This window comes from Aquila chrysaetos, chromosome 3, assembly GCF_900496995.4.
Source record: "Aquila chrysaetos chrysaetos chromosome 3, bAquChr1.4, whole genome shotgun sequence".
NCBI lineage: Eukaryota > Metazoa > Chordata > Aves > Accipitriformes > Accipitridae > Aquila > Aquila chrysaetos.
The window spans coordinates 55,377,493-55,394,167 of record NC_044006.1 but is presented as its reverse complement, the minus strand read 5'-3'; the positions used below and the strand labels follow the sequence as shown (position 1 = coordinate 55,394,167).

General features: G+C 41.6%; 2 protein-coding genes across 5 annotated transcripts in view; one reads left to right on the top strand and one right to left on the bottom strand.

Annotated features, from left to right (window-relative positions):
* NMT2 (N-myristoyltransferase 2) overlaps positions 1-12,761 on the top strand; it is a 38,879-nt gene extending 26,118 nt beyond the window's left edge. Inside the window, exons 9-12 of the mRNA XM_030009418.2 lie at positions 470-640; positions 3,745-3,912; positions 8,135-8,272; positions 8,475-12,761. Coding sequence (XP_029865278.1) covers positions 470-640; positions 3,745-3,912; positions 8,135-8,272; positions 8,475-8,495 — 498 coding nt within the window. The 3' untranslated portion in view covers positions 8,496-12,761. The remainder of the gene's footprint in view (positions 1-469; positions 641-3,744; positions 3,913-8,134; positions 8,273-8,474) is intronic.
* Positions 12,762-12,964: 203 nt separating this feature from the next.
* Positions 12,965-16,482, bottom strand: RPP38 (ribonuclease P/MRP subunit p38). Of its 4 annotated transcripts, none has more exons than XM_030009419.2 (3): positions 16,364-16,482; positions 15,963-16,099; positions 12,965-14,018 (listed from the first exon to the last, which is right to left on the bottom strand). In XM_030009419.2, the coding sequence occupies exon 3, from the start codon at positions 13,985-13,987 to the stop codon at positions 13,133-13,135; it is 855 nt and encodes a 284-aa protein (XP_029865279.1). In that variant the 5' UTR covers positions 13,988-14,018; positions 15,963-16,099; positions 16,364-16,482; the 3' UTR covers positions 12,965-13,132. The 4 variants fall into 4 exon arrangements, with proteins under 4 accessions (XP_029865279.1, XP_029865281.1, XP_029865280.1 ...); XM_030009421.2 differs by having other exon boundaries at positions 16,033-16,099; XM_030009420.2 differs by lacking the exon at positions 16,364-16,482 and adding an exon at positions 16,215-16,341.
* Positions 16,483-16,675: the final 193 nt, after the last annotated feature.

The following is a 16,675-nucleotide window of genomic DNA, read 5'->3' as shown; positions in this document are numbered from 1 at the left end:
TTTCATAAGTTTGAATGGCAAGTGTTCTTGTCTTCAGATTAACTTCAGATATGCAGGTTGCTTTATGTTTTGTTTCTGTGTCTGGGCCCTAGGTAGTTTAGAAGAAGATAAGAAATAAAGACTGACCTAAAAAAAAAAACCAAACACAAAAAAAAACCAAACAAAAAACCAAAATGCGTAAAGTCTAGGTTGTTGGCAATGGTATCTCTTTCTCTGGAGAAATGAAGTTGTTTCAATAATGAAATATAAAGATTGAAGTGCCCCAGACTCTCAATAATTAGAAGAGAGGGAATTCTGATTGAAAGCCGTTTGTAAAATAGCATAATGAATTAGGTGGCTGGGGTAAAGTAGGCTAATAATGAATGCATTATAGCAAGCAGAGTGACTCTGCAACCTACTTTCAGCCTTTGCTGTGTATGCAGTTTTCCTTTCAACATCTCAATGTTTATTTTTCTTTTGTTACAATAAGGCCACAAAGACTTCAGGTTTGAGACCAATGGAACAAAAAGATACTAAAGCAGTACAAGAATTAATCAACACTTACTTGAAACAGTTTAATCTTGCTCCTGTGATGGATGAAGAAGAGGTAGCCCATTGGTTCCTGCCTCGGGATCATATTATTGACACTTACGTAGTAGAGGTAAAACATGCCCTAACTACTTCATGAATGTGTATGTGAATGCCACTTACAAAAGTTCATATCAGCATCAAGTTTTTGAAATGTGGACAGTATGAAAAAATTTGTGGTATAGCTAGAATTTGATATCATGATTCCAAGCTTTGTTCTTTGTATTGCATTCTGTTAATGAGAAAATGTTTGGTTGTGATAAACTGCAGTGCTCTTATAACAGAATATTTTAAAGAAGAATTTTGAAATCTCAAAATATCACTGTCTTGGAAATACTACAGCAAAGAACCTTATATAATTTAAAAACAACCCTTCCAATTGCATTCCTCCATTTTTTTCCATAGAGAGATGACATGATAATAAGCAGTGGTCTTCAAATCTCCTTTTCTAGGAAAAAGGAAAAATGATACAATGACTGAGATAAGGATTTGGTTTGAACTCAGTATCATTCTCTGAGGTGTCTAAGTTTCTGCCATACACCAGTTCAAAATTCTTTATTTTTAAAACCAATTTTAGGGTTACCTCCTGGGGGAATTATGTTTTTTGATGGTCTGCTTCTGTAAATATATTTTTTCCAGTAAAAGAGTGTGTGTGTATATACACATGTATTTGAATGAGTAATAGAGAAGTAAAGTTAACATCCCTTGGTGCGGTCATGAGTTGCTGTCAGCTAGTTCAATTATCTTGAAAATTATAATCTTTGTCCACTAACAAGATGGAGAGCGTCATCCGTTCCTACCACTTACTCTTCCCTCCCCTTCCCACCCTACCACCCCCACCCTCCAACCTGTTGGTCACAACGCTTCTTGCAAAATAAGCAGTGCAGGAATAGATTAGCATTTGGGTTGGAAATCTCCGAGGCATGGTTGGAATAGCTGAGTTAAAGCTAGTGGAGAAAGATACACTCTTCCCTTTGATTCTGTGCTAAATCAGTTGTAGACATCGTATTTAGATAGTGTATTACTTTGTTTAAAGTGATAAGGTTATTTGAAAGTGATCAGCACTAACATCCTTAAACCTACCAGCTCCTCACAGAAGCTGCAGGTTGTGAAGCTCACAACCTGAAGTTCCCACACTGCAACTTGAATTTCTGCAGGAGTCACAGCTGAATGGAGATGAGAGGTCCTGCTCATTGGTTGTCATTGTCCAAGCTTAGTTTTCTGCCTGTTTTGTAGTAGGTCTAGTGCTCATTGGACTCTTCCATGGTCCAGTTTAATTTATTGTCCTGCCTTCTTTTGCCACCCCTTCCTCCTGCTCCCCCCCCCCCATCTCTCCGCACCCGGGGTTGTTTTTTGGCTTTGTTGGCGAGTTGAAGCCTACAGAAGAGTCCACAAGCACCGGGATCAGCATGAGCATGCCGTTGTCAGTGTGATTTTAACTGAACAGTGCAGTCTTCGCTTGCTTGTTTTACACTGTCTCTTGAACTAGTTTTTCACTATACAAAATGTAGGTTTGTTAGTGCTTAAAATCTTTGTAAGACCTGTGTGAGTTGGAGAAGTTGGTGTCAGATTTTTCAGTCATCTTTGTAATGTGCAGAGGTAAAACCTTAAAATACTCTGTATAATTCCTGAATTAATATCTTCAGCATCCTTACTGAATTTAGTGAGTGACTTAATAATTTTTCTGTTATTTGTTGTTAGTTTATCTCTACTACAGAATAATAACTTTTCTGTTATTTGTTGTTACTTTATCTCTACTACAGAATCTGTACCTGTTCTAAGACAATAGCTTTTTTGCACGTGATGGGTTCAACTCTTTTACTTTTTACTGTAGAAGTACTATCAACTTAAGGATCCATGTGAGGTCCTTCATTGAGCTCAAAACAGTGGGCACCAGTCATTCAAAAATAAAGCAAACAAGCAAGAACAAGCATTTTTGTGTCTCCTTTGCCTTATCTTCTTGGATATATCAGGAGACCCAATCAGAATAGGAGGAGTGAAAATCTGGGTAGTTTTTTTGTGCTTAGCATGTCGGTCATAACCCATGTAATAATTATTTCCCATTTCCTACTAATCTACACTCTTGAAGATGGTTAAACTTCATTAAGTGTGTGAAACGTTAAGAAAGTTTATGTAGGATACTTTAGATTTCTGTATAAGTACCTTTTTTGATGACTATTGGTCTTACTAGAATTTCAGTGTGATTTAGCACTGCTGTCTAGCAAATGGATTGTGCTTGTTGATTGAGAAGGGCAACCAAGCTGGTGAAGGGCCTGGAGCACAAGTCTTATGAGTAGCAGCTGAGGGAACTCAGGTGGTTTAGCCTGGAGAAAAGGAGGCTGAGGGGAGACCTTATCGCTCTCTACAACTACCTGAAAGGAGGCTGTAGTGAGGTGGGTGCTGGTCTCTTCTGTCAGGTGGCTGGAGATAGGACAAGAGGAAATGGCCTCAAGTTGTGGCAGGGGAGGTTTAGATTGGATATTAGGAAAAATTTCTTTACTGAAACTGTTGTCAGGTATTGGAACAGGCTGCCCAGGGAAGTGGTTGAATCACCATCCCTGGAGGTATTCAAAAAGCATGTAGACAAGGCACTTCAGGACATGGTTTAGTGGGCATGGTTGATGGTTGGACTGAATGATCTTAAAGGTCTTTTCCAACCTAAATGATTCTGTGATTAATAATCACTACAGCTGATTTATATATGCTTTGTATACCAGCATAATATATTTTTTTCTTTTTCTTTAGAAAGTTAAGAAAATTAGTCCTCAATGTGAACTTCATCAGATTTTAAAAATAAGTTAAATTGGGGAAAAAATGTCTATACCTTTTTTCAGAAGTGTGCTTTGTTAGCTTTGTTTATAGCAGGCTAAGCTTGGGAAACAAATTGAAATGCTTTGGCAATTGGTTGTCAAAATGTTACTGGTGTAATAGACTAGAAGAATCTAAATGTTTGTTTCCTTTTCTGAAGTGACCTTTTCAGGCTTCAGTCTTGCTTTGATGCATAGATACATCCTTGGCAAGAATTCAATTTCTTAGCCAGGATTACCTGTTATACCATAATACTTACGGTGTGCAAAACTGTGCTGCATTTATTACTTATTTTCTGTACAACTGCAATGTCAGCCTAACCAATAACTAAGCGGTTATTTCTTATTAATTGACTTGGGTTTTTTTTAGGGCTCAAGTGGTATTTTAACAGACTTCCTGAGTTTCTACACATTACCTTCAACGGTGATGCACCATCCTGTTCATAAAAGCCTCAAAGCTGCCTATTCCTTTTACAATATTCATACAGAGACCCCTCTCTTGGACTTAATGAATGATGCACTCATTATAGCTAAATTGGTAAGTTGGCGGCGGGGGGGTGTTCTGCTTCTGCTTCTTTCACAAAAGTATTCTTAGGAGTGGTGGCAAGGTGAGAACTGACAGCAATTTATCCATGCCATTGATTCTGTTTTCTTCTACTGTCTGTAGCACAGAATGCAGTTGATGAGCATATACAGTATATATATTAAAATATAAAACACTGTGCTTTTTTTTCCTTTTTACTTTGGGTGATGCTAGGGAATGACAAGTGCATGAAGATCAAGTGTTTGCAATAGCTTGAACTGTGTAAACATCCAGGAGCACACTGATGACCATATTCACTAAGTACCAGAAGAACGGAAAGTATCACTAAAATAGTCTCCCTTGGAGATGAGCTAATAAGCTCTATTAAATACCTTTTATTTGTTTGTTTAAACTATTTTTTATTTCTACAAAATGTAAAAGTTTATTTGTGCAAGCTTTATCATTTTATCTTGTTAATAATTGCTGCTTGTAAAGCTGTGTAGATGATGTCACGTTGTAGCTTTTAAGCACACCTTCATGCATGGCGTTACACTGATAGATGGTTTAGTTGAATGGAAGGGAAGAGACTATAAATGAAGTTTTTAAACATAAGAATTGTAAGAGTTTATCAGTGCTGCCTGATGAAAAACTAACACTCGGCCCTTAATCATTAGGGTGTCATGGGAGTGCAGTGCAAACACCGATGGCAAAGTAGTCTGTGGTATGGAGCTGTGCAAGTGATGCACATCCCAGCACTCTGAATTGTTAGACACCTGTTTAGCCCTGGCAATTCACAGCACTGCACAGGCTTCATCCAGTCCATCGTATCCATTCTAGCAACCATTCCCAACATGCTGCAGAGCATGGGCGTGTTTTCTGCTCCTCAGGCTTGAAGCTTGCCCCTCCTAGCTGAACTGTTGCTGTTGCACTGCTTGTGGTATTACACCTACCAGATGAGTGCTCAATGCAAGGAGATGCTAGCTGTGCTCCAGCTGACCATGTTCAGGGCCATCTGCACTGCACTGCATGTGGCACAGGATTTCTGTGTTGATCCTGTATGAAGCCAGTGATGGTCTGTCAAGGGCTGTATCTGTTCAGACTTCAGGCTGCATGAAAGCAGTCACATAGTCTTCAACTTGTCTGTCTCAGCCATGTTCGTGCAGCACTGCAGCTGAACTGATATCTATGATGTGAACTGCTTGCTGAGGCTTGCTGACCTATAAGCAGTATTCAGTTGAATAACTATTTTTGGCAAGGAAAACTCCTGGATAGTCATGGGGAATATAGAACCTTGTTACTCAGGCTCCAGAATAATACCAAAGGAAGTTCAGAGAGGGACTTTGAAAGGTGTTAAGATACATGAAGATGTAGGAAGGTGGCTAGCATAATTTTCAGAAGTGGCTAAAAATGCTAGTACTACTTATTCTTAAAAGTCAAAGTGGAAAAAGGAATAAACGTTGGTCTCCATTTGAAGTGTGGCATAAAGAGCTGAGTGGCTGGCCATTCACTAGGCCACAGATGGAATGGGCAAGGAAGCAGTTACGTGGTCTAACCGCAAGGCTTTGCACCTTCCCCTGTCTACATTTCTCTCTGAATGTGACATGTGATTCTTTTCTTTTAAATGGACCATCATAAAGTAAGAATACCAGTATTTAGACACCTGTGGATTTCCAGAGTACGTGCTGGGCCTGTCTGTATCATTAGATGCCTAATTACATTTGCAGGTCTGCCACTTGGACTTTTAGGTGAGGAGAGGTGAGGCAAGGGAAGAGAAATGATAAATGCAGTCCTATTCACAGTTTTTTGTTTACAAAAGTACTGGGTCTGGCTGGAATGGAGTAAACTTTCTTCCTAGCAGCCCACGTGGTGCTGCTGTTTGCATTTGTGACTAAAACAGGGCTGATAACACAGCAGTGTTTTGACTGTTGCTGAACAGTGCTTGCACAGCCTCAGAGCTTTCTCTCTCTCACCCCCAGCAAGTAGGCTGAGGGTGGGCAAGAAGTTGGGAGGGGACACAGCTGGGACAGCTGACCCCAACTGACCAAAGGGATATTCCACACTATATGATGTGCTCCGCAATAAAGGCTGAAGGAAAGGAGGAGGAACGGGGGATTCTGCTGGTTATGGCGTTTATCTTGCCAAACAACCATTATGCATGCTGAGACCTTGCTTTCCAGGAAGTGGCTTGACACGTGCCTACTGATGGGAAGTAGTGAATGAATTCCTCTTTTTGCTTTGCTTGTGCGTGCAGCTTTTGCTTTCTCTATTAAACTGTCATTATTTTGATTCATAAGTCATCTTGCCTTCCTTCTGTTTTCTCCCCATCCTGTGGGAGAGGAGCGAGTGAAAGGCTGGGTGGGTGTTCAGCTTTTGGCTGGGGACAACCCACCACAGTCCTTTCTGTACTCTTACTCCCAAAGAATGCATTTTGGAGGTACAAATTCAACTCAGCAGATTGCTTTCAGGGTTTGCATGTCAGTTTAATGTTGATTTTTATCTTCATATTACACTATATAAAATTAGCTTAGAACTAAGTCTAGTAAAATCTTGGCAATTAAAGGACAAAATGCCTGACCTCCAAAGAAAAACCCAAAACTTGGAGTTATGCACTTAGTTTCCATGTATTCTGCATGGAGAGAGTGGGATTTTGCAGCAGGATAATCCTCCCAAAACCCTGCATATTTTATTGTCAAAGCTGACACTAAGTTTCTAGATCTAGAACAGGAGAGAGCTTATAAGCAGGGAAGTTCACTTCTGAGTCTGCCCTAATGGTCTGGCAGAGCTGTGGAGCAACTATCTTTGAACAGGAACTTTTTTATACCTCTCAGATACTAACCTGAACCTAACCTGCTCATGTTTAGATACTGAATTAAAACTACATCTGTAGACATTATTATTTATTTGAATTTTGAGTGCTTAATTGTAGAGCTTCATTAGTGTGTCTGTACCGACAAAGTCTCTATTGCCCCTGCTTCCCTTCCTGCCTTCTGAGATTTCTGTTACTGTCTATTACTAACTTGGACTATTTCAAAATTTACTTCTTTAGATGCAAAGTGTCAAATCCTTGCCACCTTATTTGTCTTGTTTCTGTGTGTTTTTCACAGTATATTTAACTTAGCATAGCTTCATCTGCACGCAGAATGATCTTTGTGTAAGGTAGTGGGAAACCTTACTAAACTCACTGTCTGTGCTTTGTGACTTTCTTTTAAATAGTCCTAAACTGATGGAGAGCTTAAAATGTTCTTTTTCTTCAACGCCCTTTTTTCCTAATGTTGGGTGCTTATTTGAAAGAAAAAAAAAAATACATCTAGTTTTTATACTGAGTAAAGAATGTTCCTTACTATCTTCTTGTGCTTAAGGAACTGAGCATTATTGTTTTGTAACTTATTTTTATCTCAGAGTATAGAAGGTCCTGCTGGTGCACTGCCTTTGTGCTGTTAAGACTCCAAGATCTTAGGTCCGACTCCCTTGCAGTTCATTGCAAATAAATGGACTCCTATATCCAGACCCCCAAGCAAATTCAGCTATTTAGACATGATGATTGTCACTGCGATGGCTTAACTGACCTTGTTTTTATGTTGCTTGTTAAGAGTTCACAGTGAGTTGGGATTTGAGTGCATTTGTGTTGCCACACAAAACCCTGAGACTAATTCGGCTATGTGGCTGTTCTAAGAGCAAAATGGCTCTTTGAGCGGTGAATTTGGGAGGTTGATGAAAAGACGAGTTAGTAGAGGGTGTGCAGGAGTAGAGGAGGGAGAGTAACATGTCAAAGATTGGAGTTCTAAAGACAATGGCATTTCAGAAAAGGACCAAATCACAAAAATATAATGTTTGTCATTAACAGAGTGATAAAGGCTGAAAAACATCGTAAGCTGTATTTATGCAGCTTTAGCTGAAATAGGCCATGTGTGTCAAAAGACTGTATGTGACTAAAAAATGCGTGTCTATAAGGATAATGCTTTACGGACCCTTCAGACCTTTAACCCTGAAAGTGGTTTTAAAATTCCTACCCTTTTGGAGATAATCTTCAAGCAAAGTTGTGCCTTATACTTCACTTTTTATTGGGAGAATTTCTTTGTGTGTGTACCTAATTAAAAGGCAAGATTTATTCCCTTGTCTTTTTTTCCACTTAATTAGCCTAGTCTCTTGGATGTTGTATGCTGCTGTGTAAAGTATCATTTGTGCATCATTTGAAACTTTAAAAAATAAAATTTTAAAAATGTTTTGCTGTTGCCAGAAAGGATTTGATGTGTTCAATGCACTAGACTTAATGGAAAACAAAACATTCCTGGAAAAACTCAAGTTTGGGATTGGAGATGGAAATTTGCAGTATTATTTGTACAACTGGAGGTGTCCTGGCATGGAATCTGAAAAGGTAAGGGAGAAAAAAAGAGCTTCTGAATTCTGTTAGGTATAATGGTGCATTAATCTACACTGGGCAAAATGGGCAGAAGTCTTAAAATAACTTGTTTAATTGGTCATATTTAAGATCCATAATTGAGGTGCAGAAGACTGGTGATGTTTAGATTTATTCCCATGCTTGAACTAAAATCCTGTATTTTTCTTCTTCCTTTTAGGTTGGTCTTGTATTACAATGAGGACATTTATGTTTCTAGAACTCTGAGGTCATCGTTTGAGTTAATTTGATCTCCATAACTCTTGGAACGGTATTGTTCAAGAGGAGTAAAAGCACAACGTCAGTGATACTGAAATAGTCCATTAAACCTGAACAATGAAGACATCCATATGTGACCAAATTTATGCATTTTCAGATAGATCAGAAGGTCCATGAAACTCTTTTATTGTCCATGAAAAGAATAAAAGCACATTCATTTAAGTTTTAAAGCTTAGCTTGCACCTTGATGAGAAGAAGGTATTTTTTTTCCACTCTGTAGAAAAGACTGTTTTGTACAAACTGAACTTCAGTGGTGGATTAGGGTACAAAAATATTTGCTATTATGTGGATGAACTGCTGCATTTCTATTTATTAAGTGGTGGTGTATGTTTGTCAGTGTAACAGAATGAAGGATACAAACTTGAGTATCTTTGCTTATTTACTTCACATGGATATCATCATTTGGGGGAAAATCATGAAGTACGATACGTTTGTAGCTCTATGAAAGTCCTGGATGTTTTTGTAACTGGAGCAGTATGACAATGTACTGGTTTAACTAGTGCATTTGTTTCTCCATAAGCAACGCTGCCAAATCAATAAAAATACAGATTTGTACTTTGATCTTCAATAGATCAGTGGATTGATTTAACAGTATCGCACTGTTCAGTGCAGGTGTTACCTATGTTGCCGGAATGATAATACATTACTGTACTTAATTTACAGTTGTGGCACAAAACCTTAGTTTTGACTCAGTAGAATAACATCGGCCTGCGTGTAAAACTAAGAATTTTAGTAGTGCTATCAGGATATTTATAGTTTGAATGTTTTCAACGCTTCTGCGAAATTGCACATATTCCTTTGTCTACTTTGATTTCCTATGAAGTCTGTAATTCTAATGAAAAGTATCTTGTGTAAATACGTATTCATAAATTGTTCCTGGTAGTGTTTTTATCCTGACTTTGGAACAAGAAGTTTTGCTATGTATGTGGCTAGTAAGCAGAAGAGAAATGCTCTACCCTCAGTCCTTGGAAGTCTCTGTACTGCGCTTCCTGAAACGTAGGAGGGCTGATCTTTGTTGTTGGGGGGAGCTGTTTTAATTCCCTCATGAATGCTCAGCAACCAGAGCGGCTTCTGAAGCACTTTATATGCATTCCAGTGTAGCATCATAGCTAGATATAACAGCAGTTCTTTCAGCTCATGGATGCTGCAGTAACGTGAGCACTGAGAAAATCTGCAGTAAGAAACTGTTCTAGCTGAAAGTGCCAAATTGTGGTAGTGAAGCCTCTGTGCTATGAGCATCTTTTGAATGTGACTTGAATATCTCATGAAATGCAAATGTCTAAACTTTCCTTTTAAACATGCCTGTAATTCTGACAGCAGATTTTGCTGGAAGTTGAATTCTGTACCTGAAAACATTAATTTAGATGAAGATAAATTTGTCTGTTCTTCATAACTTCTAGCCTTACCCACCTCCTTATAGCAGTGGGGTTTTACTTTCTTTCCGCTCCTTTTCCAGTGTGTGAAGGGTTTGTGGTTTGGTTTCTTTTTCTTGTTGAATTGTGGTGAGAGGATTCTGCCCTAGGGACAGCGATAAATACTTTCCCTTATTGCGTTATAGCTCTGTGATTAAAGCATTCAGCCTCCTTCAAACAAAGGAAGGGATTGAACGTGGTTTGTCTGACCCCTGGGTGTGCACCAGCTTGGGACCTCATGAATTTAAAAGGGCTTCAAAGGAGATCTTTCAGACATCTAATGGTGCAGTTGAGCTTTACAACTTCGGCCACTCTGATACCCGTCTGCCGTAACAGATGGTGTAGAGGGAGCTTGGACTCCCTCTGTGAGGCCTGAGCAGAATTAAGTGCCTGAAAATGTAATCGATGGTAGTAATATCTGAGGTAACAAGAAGGATTTAATCTCAACTCCATCAAAGACTTAAGTTCTTAATTCCCAAAAGGCAGGAAGGTGCCTTCCTGGCTGGGCATTTGCAGTGGAGCCTGCTGGGATGAGGAGGTGGTTCACCAAGGGGCTCGGTGCGTTCTGCTTTGGCAGTCCTCACTGAGTTGCTGCCTAACGTGAAGTGGGACAGCAGGGCATAGCTCTGTCCTCGTGGCTAAGCTACTTCCTTGCTAAGAAATGATCACGGCCTAGCTCTCCCTAATCCGGAGGGGTGGTCTTGAATGCCAGGTGAAAGATATGCACATGTTCTCTGCCCTCTCTCCCCACAAAAAAATGCAAGTGGAAGAAATGGTAGGCAGACATTTTCTTTTCTCCTCTCCTCTCTTCTCTGAAATCGGAAGGCAAATCCTCCCCAGTACTATTGTTTGGAAAAGCATTGAGGCCATGATGGGACCAAATACATCCAGATAGAAGACAAGACTTGAACCTGGGTTTCCTGCAGCCTGGCTTTCTGCCCTAATCTTGGGGTAATTGCACATGAAGGAGTGTGGCCACTCTTGTCCTGTCTTCTGGGAAAGCAGTGCCACTTACGTCTAAATCTGAGCGGTAAACTTCTCTGTCTCATTTTCTGGCTCATGCTGCATGTTAACTGAGGGGAGGTCAGGCAGAGTCATGCTCCTGTAGAAGCTGTGCAGGACTGTAGCTGAGAGAGAAAACTTAACAGGCCAGAGAGCATGAGGGAAGCGGGCATCTGAGCCTGAGTGTTGGGGCAGTTCCTGGAGAATTCTGTTCATGAACCTGTGTGTTGCCCAACAGCTGTGTAATCCAGCATGGTCTTTTCTGTCCCTGTTTAGTGCTCAAACCTTTTGGCTAGCCATGCTCTTCAGCCCAAGGGCTTTGCTGAAGCATCACAGCATCAAGAGGATGTGAATCTTGAAGGTGTGTCCCAGCCTGCACCCACGCAGTGAGACAGTTACTCAGGAGGTGGAAATTGTGGCAACTCACTCTCGCTTCCTAAGCAGGTACTTAAGGAAAGGTTATTATCTGTGTGGGTGCCACTGTCAGCAGCTCAATACGAGAGGGTCTTCTGTTGTTTCCAAAGTCGAACCTGTCTGTGCATTAGACTTGCTCCTCAAAACCTAAGAGATGGTTTCACAAGGATTGGCAAGCCACCTTTCACACCAGTCTTTTGAAACATCTAGAATTTCTTTCCCAGAGTAACTTTGTATCACCTGCAGAGGTGACACAAATCCCTGAAGAGAGTTCTAGACCTGGGCAGGCAACGAAGTGGTGCGCTTATGTTCTTTACCAAAGCTAATCCTCATGCTCTGTTTAAAGGCTCAGATTTAAATGTTAGTTAGCCAGCATGAGAATTAAATACACAAGTGCTAGCATGCCTTCAAAGTTTTATCCATCCAAAAACCCAGAACAAAGGACATGTATGAAAGACTACAAAGCAGGGCAAAAACCCCCTCACCTTTTCTTGCCACCCTCAGCCAGGGAGGGCAAAAATTTTGGCATTAAATGTCTTACTCTTGTTTAAACTTCAGGGAGCATCATGACTAAAGAATCATTGCTACTGCCTCTCTGTAGTTGCTATCATGAACTGAAGTCACATCTAAATAAATCCAAAATACAGATTAGCAACTCTCTGAAAACTACAAGGAGTAAATTCCATCATCTTTAAGGAACAACAAAGTAATTCAATTAAGGTACTTTATGCTTTCTTCTACAGTACCATACTGACTTTTGCTTAAAATACAGAGTGCCAAGTAAATTCCTAAGCTGTTGATTTTGGTTGTCTGAATTGCAGCACTATTCTCTTTCCTTGCTACAACACAACTGTCATTAGGAAACTGTTCATAGTCCCCAGTAAAACTAAAGGAAACTCAAAAGTTATGTGGTATGTTTTCAATCTTGTAGCAGTTATAGCTGTCATCTACTTTATATACAACAGTATATGGCTTATCTCAATTTCCTGGGAAATAATTTTAGACTCCGTTTAGAAATCAAATTGAGTTTAGGTTAGTTTACATTTTCTCACAGGATGTGTGTTCATAGTTTGCATACAGAAGTCTTTTTTTCAAAATGCAGTGGTAATTTGGTTGTGTTCTGTATTTGAAAATAAAGCTTTTCCTTCAGCATATTGGACACCAGGTACTACATGGAACCCAAGTCTGCACACATTCTTGACCAAAACAAGTTTATTGTTCAGCAGAGCAAACTATGAAAGTTCAAAAGGGAAGTCTGCCTGTGCTTTTACAGCTGTTTACTTGAAACAAGCATTGAACCAGCTTTAAAAGTTACACTGGTATGGACCTTTGTTTAAATAAACTTTCACTTTTGGTATTGATTTGTTTGAATAATACTTGACCCAAAGCTGTTTTGCTTGAAGCACATTCATCTGTGTAAATGTGTTTAATGCCTTGCATTAATTCCAAAGATGTACTTATTATGTCTTAAATTACTTCGGCATATTCGTTACCAATTTTAACTCTGTAAAATGAAGACTCTGCAAATGAAATATTTACCCCCAGATAAAGACTCGTACCCAAGTTTGAGCAATATTCTTTATTAAAGCAGAAAGTACCTCAACTGAATGCAACATAAAGTTCGCCTTGGATTCAAGTGCTTTACAATGTAAAGCCTAACAAATAGCTCAGTTAGAGCTGTACTCCATACTGCATTAAAAAAATCAGTTTATTATGAAGAACTAAACTAAAATCAGTTATGCTGAAAAATTTTTTTCTTTTTGCGGGGTGGTTTCTTTATCTTATTTGGATTTGGAACAAGTTTTTTGATTTTCAAAGGCTGCAAAATTACATTTGAAAGATCGAGCTGATTGCTTTCTGTACGCTTCCGTTTCTGGCTTGTGAGCTCATCCCCCAGCGCCTCTGCAAGCTGCTCAGGTTCCTGATTTTCTGAAGAATCTGTATGTGCATAAGCCACCGATTCTTCAGTTTTGTACTGAAACCACGGCACTTCCAAAGCTGGTATCTTTGGAATTATTGCTTCTATTGCATCAGTAAATTTATCAGACTGCTTTTTAAAGCCTAGTGCTAAAATGGATGTTAAGCCAAGAAGTGGTGCAACTGTTTCACTGAGACGGGGAACCTGGCCTGCTGGTGTGGCTCGACTTGCACTCAGCTGAATCAGGTGCGATGTGATCATGGCAGGTTTTGCAGACTTGCACACCAGCAAGAGAAGTAGTTCATTTTTTTCCAATGCTTTTGTAACTTCGTTAACTCCAATAGCAAGCTGTCTTCTGACACTTATGTCAGTCCATCCTGGTTTTTGTAGATGGCCTTCTGTTTCCTCCTCTTTAGGGAGTTCATTGGTGCTAGTATCACACTTTCTTTCCATTTGTTTTTTTGTAAGGGAACGTTTTTTCTTTCTTGGAGTCTCAATCTTTTTAAGTCCAATATGTTTAATCCTTTCTTCTAAAGTCTGCAGTATAAAATGCATATCTTCTCCATCTATGGTTTTCCACTGAAAAACAAAGGGGTTATCTAGACATGTTTTTACAGTGATCTTCTTTGCTTTACGAAGTGTTGCCGTCCCTCGCTGAATTACAGACATGCTGAGGTTCTTTTGTGTTTTGCCACCCTAGCTGTGAAGGGAAGAAAGAGGTAAACACTAGTTCAAATACTGTACTGTTTGCTGTGGACATCATTACCAGAAGTTTCTCTTGGGAATGGAGAAGAGAAACATCACATATCAAACTGATCCTGGCAACTATCACCCTCCTCACATTAGCAGCTCAGTGCTAATCCTTAACAAATCTTCCACAAGGCACATGCTGTGCTGCTTTTTTTTTTTTTTTTTTAAATAAATAAAAAAACCCAGCAGACTGGACAGCAAGGCAACACCAGTGACAAGAGACCCTTCTGAAGCTGAAAGAAAGCAGGTGGAGGTATTACAGGTTTTAAAAACCAAAAACCCTCCAGAACCACAAGCTGAAGGACCACTCAGTTTTCACTGTTGTGCAGCTGCATTGTAGCAGTATTATAACATGAAAGAAAAAAAGAGCAGAATCACAACATGAAACAACCTCCAAGTTCCTGAATTTATTAAGGATTTTTAAAACTTTAATTTGCCTTTTCCTTCTTTAATCTGTGTCTTGTGTTTGTCTGCATTTAGACGGTATGATAGAAATCTGCAGGCTCTACTATTATGCTTTCAGTGAAGGAAGGCAATCCTCTACAGGCCCCCAGAAAGTTCAGAAGGGGTCTTTTACTCGTGTCACCTAGACCACACCTTTAGGGATGAGAAAAATGAAATGGGAGCAGAGAAAGTATAATTGTTCTAGCTCTGATTGATCTAGTCCAGAGTAACAGTGAAGACACGCAGGCAGGCCTGATTACAGGCCCTGGTAGCTCAGTAAGTCCCCATACTCCTGTTTGGGTTACTACTCACCATCTCCTTGCTAAACTAGTAGTATCTTCATTGTTGCACAGCCAAGCTTACAGAGTAAGAGCAGCTCAGGTTTCAAATCAGGAGAAAAAGGACATGACTCTCTCCTAGGTTTCCTAGTTACCAAAGTAGGCATAGGGATAGCATCTACATACACCTCTTGAATGGCAGCCTTTAGATATTCACAAAATACCATTCTGCTAGTCGTATCAGTTCACTGTGTACTGGTAGTAAGCTACCTTGATATAAAAAAACCAAAAAACCAAAAAAACTAAACCCCATCCTCACTGAAATTCCCCCAGCAGTGTGTACTGCCATAAGGCAACATCCAGCTGGAGGGATTTTCCTTCAGTTAAACCCTCATCTGGAAGCCAGGAGGGGAAATGCATTCAACAGAGTTGTATCAATGCAATGTGAACTGTGAAGCTGTTACCCACAATGAGAGTCAAAAACACATAAGTAGTTTTCAGAGAACAGTAAAACTGAGTAAGTATTTCAAAATACAACAAAGCACTGTGTCCCTCTCTTGGTACTCTCAGAAGAGCCTATGAAATGCCCTGCAGGGCGACCCAGGCAACGGGCAACCCAGCCCCGTTGTCTGCCTCCAACACTGGGAACTGGAGAAGCTGTCTGGGGAGGGCAGGGCTGCAATTCCCCTCTGCTCCCAAGCACCCACAATGGTTGCATCAGGGATGCAAGATGGAAGATCTGCTGACTTGTTTTATTAGACCTTTATGGAGATATTGTCCATGCAGTTATCTGATCCCTTTTGCTTACCATCACAGTGGCAACAACTAAAAAGTGGAAACACCTAAAGAATGGAAATGACCACTAGAAATCTTATGTGTGACTGAGCAAGAAATGAAAGCTTATGATAGGGTTTTTTTTTAAAAAAAAGAGTTCTGGGTTATCGTTTTTAAAAGCTTACAATTAGAGATGCTCTGATGACCTTTTACAGGGGGTATCCAGCAGAGTCAAGCAACAGACTTGTATATGAGAAAGCAGCACAACATGAGAGATTTCACAGTTGAAAGATTACATTTTTCTTTTCAAAACAGGCACTACTGAGGAAAACATGCACGCAGGAATAGGAAATAAAGCAACGAGGAAAAAAAAAAGCCAGAAACACGAAGCTCCTCACCTCGCACCAGAGTCACGACCCCCTCGCTTCCTGCGGAAGGGAGAAACGGCGGAACAGCGCCCACGTTTACCTCCGCCGGCAACCCCTCTCCAGAGGCTCGCTCTCCAAAACGCTCCGTGAACGCCTTCGGCCAGCTCCTGGCAACAAGAAGGGTAGGCGGGTCACAACGCGGCCGCGGCACAGCGCGCCGCGAACGCACCGGCGGGCCCCTGAGCGAGAGGCTTCCACCCGCCCCCCCCGGCCCCGCGCCACCTCACCGCCTGGCCCGCGGGAGCCGCCACCCCGCGGGCCGTGCCCAGACTGCCACTGCCGCCGCCGCGGGAGCGGGCCGGCTTCCCCGGCCCGACAGCAGTGCCCGGGCCGCAACCGCCCCGCTCCCGCCGGCGGCGAGCGAGCCCCACCTCCGCCGCGGCCTCCGCTGGCCGCCCCGGGCCCACGCCGCCGGTCGCAGCACGCCGGCGCTCAGCGCGGCCCCGCTCCGCCCCTCAGCTCGGCCCGCCTCTCCCCGCCGCCGCCGCCACCGCCCCCCTCCGGCCGCCCTCAGCCGCCGCCGCCCGGCGGGGCGCGGCGAGCCCTCCCGCCCTGGGGACCGCGTCCGGGGCGGGCTGAGGCGCGGGAGCGGGGCCGGGGGCGGGAGCGCCGGGCTCGGAGCGGAGCCCCCGGCGCCCGGCTGGGGTGGCTGGGCGGGCCGAGAGGAGCGCTGAGGAGCGGAG